We start from the raw sequence: 6,152 nt of genomic DNA, 5'->3' as shown, positions 1-6,152 counted from the left end.
AGAGAGAGAGAGAGAGATTTTGTGTGTGTGTAACTATATTGTGGGACTCGAGCATGAACTCTGTAGATGACTGCATGTTCCAACATTAAAATGAATATATAAGAAAAATGAAAGAAAGTATGAGAGAAAAAAAACAAAGAAATTAAAAGAGGTCTTAACAGAATACAAAGGATGTAGGACATAAGAAAGGACAAAATTTAAGCTCAGTGCAGTCACTGTGGACTTCCTGGAGTCTCAGGCCCTCCTCAACCACAGGCTCTTCACCCTCTACATTCTTGGTAATTATCCCAGCTGAGGTCATAAGATGTCAATGTGGTGACTGTCATTTTACCCGACCAGAACATTTTCTTAATTAATAAAGCCAATCAGAGCAGAGGTGTACGTGTTTAAAATGCCTGTGAGGTCACTGAGCACTGACCTCCTTCCTCCCCTCAAGGACTGTGTCTATTCTGCCCTCCTTCAACCCAAGCAGCCTTTCTGGAAGATGCCACCAGTCCTGATTCTCCTGACCTGTCTTCTGCCTCTTGGAGCTGGTGCAGGTGAGTGAACATTCCTGTCCCAGCAGTGCCATCCCATCCTACCTTGCAGACTCTCTGCCCAGCTCTAGTCAAGAACTCTCCTGAACTGAACCAGAGATTTCTGAATCTCAGGTCCCATACCAAACCCAGACCTGCATATCTGTAACTGACTAGATTGTCAACAAGGTCTGAAGAAGGGAGGTGGGCTTAGAAGACTTACTGGGCATTAGCTTTTCCCTGCTCTTTGTCATCACCTAGAGAGATGATAATCCCTAAAAAGAGAAGTAAAGAAACTAAAAAGTACATCATTAACCTTCCTTCAGCCCAGGGCAAGGGCAGCTTAATGACCAGCCTGTAAAGGGTTCTAGCTACATAGCAATATGAAATAAGTTAAGGCCACTGGCTCAAGAAATCTAGCATCAAAGCCCAGTGGTGGTGGTGCACACTTTAATCCCGGCACTCAGGAGGCAGAGCCAGGCAGATTTCTGTGAGTTTGAGGCCAGCCTGGTCTACAGAGCGAGATCCAGGACAGGAACCAAACTACACAGAAAAACCTTGTCTTAAAAAAACAAAAAAAAGAGAAGAATATTAGGATCATTTAGTAACCTCCACACCCAGAAGAAGCAAGCCCAGGGTGACATGATGCCTGCATTGCACACTTCACTAGCTTTACAGTCTTGTTTTGGTTGGCCTCTCCTCTTCTTCCTGCAGGTCCCCAGCTGTTCCCATCTATGTCAGAACACTACTCCAATGTTCCCTAGGCCCTGAATCCCATGAGCTCTGAACCACCAGGCCTCCAGCTAAGTAGAAGTCATTCATCCATGCAGCCAAAAGCATTTACTGAGAACACAAGATGTGTCAGGCACCAGAATAAGAGATTTTAGGAAATACCCTTCTGTAGGGTTTGGTAGTAAAAGGTGAGAAAATAACAACAACCGAGACAAGAGCGTGGTTGGGAGACTCACTAACAAAAAGAACATCGACGTAACTCCCAGGATCCTCTTGGCCTCTGTCATCATGAAGATAGAGCTGGTCTTTCCACATGATCGAAGGGAGGGGCTGGAGGATAAGTGCCAACCACCCCTTCTCAGAACAGGGCTCTGAGGCTTAAGACTCAGCAAAGATTATTCTATGTGTGAGGGATTATGTCCACCACAGGTTTGAGGGACTGGAGATCCCATAGTCTTCACCCTCTCCCTGGATCTTCCCTCCTGACCTCACCTGCTGTTCACAGATACCCCACATTCTATCCTTTTCTTTCAGAGGAGATCATTGGGGGACATGAGGCCAAGCCCCACTCCCACCCCTACATGGCTTATATAACATTTCAAGAAGATGGAGAGAAGGGGATCTGCGGAGGCTTCCTTGTGAAAGACAACTTCGTGCTGACAGCTGCTCACTGCCTGGGAAGGTGAGGAGAAGCAGCCAGCCTGTGTTTCCTGAGACCCCACAGGTGTTTCCATCCTCTACTTGCAGAGGCTCCTGTGAGAGCACACTAGAGGGCAGGACTATGAAATAGGAAGTCTGAAAACAGGGACATGAACATCAAAATGGGAGAGGTCAGAGCCAGCAGCACACTTGAGCTGAAAGCAGCTTCATTGTCCAGTCTAAAGCAGTGGCTGAGGTAGAAAGGACACATTGAGTGTCAGGGAAAACTTTGGAATATTTCCAGAAGCAAGAGGGAAACTCCAGGACTCTAATGTTCTTGAGAAGCAAAGAGCAGCAGGTCAAACCTCCTGGACTGTGTCCTCTCTCACTCTACATCTCTCATCTCCACTCTGCTCTCTGCAGCTCAATGAAAGTCACTCTGGGGGCCCACAACATCGACACAAATGAGGACACCCAGCAGATCATCCCTGTGGCAAAAGCCATCCCACACCCAGACTATAACGAAAAGGACTGGTCCAATGACATCATGCTCTTGAAGGTGAGACCTGTCACCCCCATCCACGCACCTCCACCCACCCCTGGTGCCTCTGCTCTGCTTGATGCAAGTCTTGCCCCACCTCCTGTTCTCATCCTGCTCCTTCCCTCCCTGTCATCCTGGGTGTCAGTGTCCGAGATCATCAGGCTCCTGGCTGAGCTGGTCTCTCCTCTTCCCTAACAGCTAGAGATGAGGGCCAAGAGGACTAAAGCTGTGAGGCCACTCAGGCTGCCCAAGGCCAATGCCCAGTTGAAGCCAGGGTATGTGTGCCACCTACCTGGCTGGGGGGGAACATCACTCAGTGCCACTAAAAAAGCTGCCTCCCTACAAGAGGCTGTGTTGATCATCCAGGACGACCAGAAATGCAAACTCCGCTTCCACCGCTATATCGAGACCATTCAGATTTGTGCTGGAGACCCAAAGGAAATACAGGCTGCTTTCAAGGTGGGGGTCAATCATTTAACAGGCAAAATGCAGGGAGAAAGGAACCTTTGGGAGACCTGAGTGTGAGAATGGCCAAGCTCATCCCCAGATCAGAGCAGAGACATCCCAAAAGTGCAGCTTTGAGTCCCTCTGTGGGTTAGAAATTGTGGAAGTTGGGAAACATCCACCATCCCAAAGCACCATAAATTATTCCAATGTGTCCCTGAGGACTTCAGGGAGAGCCTTGGACTGAGCTAGAAGAAAAAGTCGAGTATCCCTGGAGCCCTGCTCCTGAGGGAGTTTGAAAACCTTCCTGGATCTGATCTAACAGTTAACCTTCCCAGGAGGAGGTACAGACAGCAGTCAGGGAACCAGGCTCAGTTCTTCCTTTCCCTTCCCACAGGGTGACTCTGGGGGACCCCTCGTGTGTGACAACAGAGCTTATGGAGTTTTATCCTATGTAAAAACCGAGACCATTGCTCCAGGAATCTTCACTAAGCTTGTGTCCTTCCTCCCATGGATAAGAAGCAGCATGAAGCCATTCTAACAGGTGGTAAACCAGCTGTGCCTACCTGCTTGTCTGGACACTGGCAGGAACCACTTGGAGTGGGCAGCAAAGGTGAAAACTCATAATAAATTGTTCTCCCCAGTGCATACAGCTGGTGTCCTTTATTGTTTGAGCCACTCCCGTGTGCACCTCAGTGGTCCAGGCAGACTCTCCTGTCTGTTCTGGGGTTTTCTCCCTCCTTCTTCCCCAGCCCCTCCCCACCTGGAACTTCAGGTTAGACAATTCCACATATTCATCACCCATACATGAACAGTGTGAGTGGGTTGTTTGTTTTTATTTTGAGATAGGATCTCACTATATAGCTCTTGCTGGCCTGGACTTTACTGTGTAGTCCAACCTGGCCTTAAACTCACAGAGATCTGCTGCATCTGCTTCCCAAGGGATGAGATTAAAGTTATGTGACACAATAGCCAACTACATGCATAATTTAATACCCAGCTCTTCAAGGTTGGCTTTCTCACAACACAATCAGGAGTCTACACTCAGTCATTCCTTTTCATACTTAGCCCTCCACAAATGAACCTCCTAGAGACCAGGAAATCCCTACCATTTCTAAACCACCTTCATCAAGTCCCCACATTTGCCAGAGAATTGAACAAGGCTTTGAGGTGAAGGGAGATTGGATTCTGTGAATTTAGATTTGGATTAGCCTTGGGATTCAGTTTCCTGTTTCCAGGACCTCCCATCTCTCCAGCAGGGAGGTGGCTCTCACCACCTTAGCTGTGTGCAGTCTTGGGAACTGAAACATCCCTCTGGTTGCCACAGGCTCATCCAGGTTGAACTTCTCAGCACAGCACAGATCTCAGGCAACTTCTGTACCCCTTGCTGGCTATCCAGTGTTTTCCATATGACTTCCTCTACCCACCAATATTTTCTGTTCAAGCCTCACCTCCCCAACCCTCATTAAACCAGCCTTTTACTCTTCTAGCTTTAAGTTCCAAACACTTGGACTCTCCTCTACGTCTTATTCCAGTTGGACTTAGCCTGCCAGTCATCCTTCCCACCTAGGCCAGGCTGAGCCCTGTTCTAACCCAAGTCTTCCAAGGATTTGCCTTCACAATGCCTACTTATAATAATTCTCAATTGGTTAAGAGATATCAATGGAGGGTTCTCCCACAGGGAATGTTGACTAGCCTGACCCTATGCCAATATTTTGTACGACAGCCATTGGAAGTGATATGTAAAAAATTTTTGTAAATCTATAGTTTATCATTATATGGATGATATTTTACTAGCTGACTCAAATGCAAATACTTTAGAAAGAATGGTAGAAGAAGTAAAGAAAATTTTGCCTTTTTGGGGATTATGAATTGCTCCTGAAAATACAAAGAGGAGATTCTAATTCTATTAATTATTTAGGATATAAAATAGATTTACAAAAAATTATACCCCAAAAGGTGCAAATAAGGAGAGATTGATTACAGACTTTGAATGACTTTCAAAGATTATTGGGAGACATTTCTCATCTACGAACTACTGTTGGGATAAAAATTGATGAACTGAGTAATTCGTTCTAAACCTTAGAAGGTGACAAGGACTTAAATAGTCCAAGAGAATTATCACCTGAAGCTGAGAAAGAATTGGCCTTGGTAGAGAAGAAAGTACAGGAAAGACACGGGAATCCTGTCAATCCAAAGCTGGATTGTATTTTGGTTGTTTTACACTCTAGGCATTCTCCTACAGGAATATTAATGCAGAAGATATTGTATTGGAATGGATATTTTTACCAGATAAACAGAGTAAAAATTAAAAATTTATGTGGAAAAGATCACTGACTCAATTTTGAAAGGAAAATTGAGTCTTTGTCAATTAGGAATAAACCCAACAGAAAATGTCATACCTTTAACTAAGGAGGACATTGGAAAATTATGGGCAGTAAGTGAACCTTGGCAAAGGGCTTGCAGTAATTCTTTGGGAGAAAAAAAAAAAAACAGCAAATATTCCAAAAGCGAGAGAATTGATCTTATAAAAAGAGCTGATTGGATTTTGCCTCACATTGTATGGGAAACACCCATATCTGGAGCTTGTACATTTTGTACACATGCCAACAAACAAGGAGAGGCAGGTTACAAATCAGAAAATTTAAGTAAAGTGGTTCAAAGTCCTTATAACTCAGTTCAAAAATCAGAATTGTATGCTATTATGTTGGTATTAATGGATTTTTCAGAACCTCTCAACATAGTTACTATCAGTATGCTGAAAGGGTGTTATTACATATTTAGACTGCAGAATTTATCCCTGATGAGTCAGAATTAACTTCACTCTTTATTCAGTTACATGATATAGTCAGGAATAGGACACATCCCTTATATATAACACACATCCAATCCGATACAGATCTGCCAGGCCCCCTAGTACAAGGTAATTATGAGATTGATAAATTATTGATAGGAAATGTGCTGGAGGCCTCAGAACTGCATTAAAAACATCATGTCAATAGTAAAGGTTTAAAAAAGGATTTTTCCGCAACCTGGCAACAAGCCAGACAAATTGTAAGGAAAGGTCCTACTTGTTCCTTTTATAATCAGATGCCATTACCAGCAGGATGTAACCAAAAGGGTACTCATAGGAATGAAATCTGGCAGATGGATGTGTTTCACTTTGCAGAATTTGGAAAATTAAAATATGTACACCATGCCATTGATACTTATTCAGGATTTCAATGGGCAAATCCTGTGAGTTCTGAAAAAGCTGATTCTGTAATCACACATTTGCTAGA

General features: G+C 44.4%; 1 protein-coding gene and 1 non-coding gene across 2 annotated transcripts; one reads left to right on the top strand and one right to left on the bottom strand.

Annotated features, from left to right (window-relative positions):
• Positions 1-484: 484 nt before the first annotated feature.
• Positions 485-3,412, top strand: LOC118590736 (granzyme F-like). The gene is made up of 5 exons (XM_036198505.1): positions 485-539; positions 1,782-1,929; positions 2,310-2,445; positions 2,626-2,886; positions 3,269-3,412. Exons 1-5 carry the CDS (start codon positions 485-487, stop codon positions 3,410-3,412), a joined length of 744 nt encoding a protein of 247 aa, XP_036054398.1.
• A 448-nt stretch (positions 3,413-3,860) lies between these two features.
• Positions 3,861-3,938, bottom strand: LOC118591671. Its single transcript, XR_004945969.1, has one exon. It is a non-coding gene; the product is annotated as a small nucleolar RNA SNORD55/SNORD39 (small nucleolar RNA).
• Between the last annotated feature and the right edge of the window lie 2,214 nt (positions 3,939-6,152).

The sequence above is a fragment of the Onychomys torridus genome, chromosome 9 (assembly GCF_903995425.1).
Source record: "Onychomys torridus chromosome 9, mOncTor1.1, whole genome shotgun sequence".
Taxonomy (NCBI): domain Eukaryota; kingdom Metazoa; phylum Chordata; class Mammalia; order Rodentia; family Cricetidae; genus Onychomys; species Onychomys torridus.
Note: the sequence above shows the minus strand (reverse complement) of the source record. Positions and strands in the feature narration are given on the sequence as shown.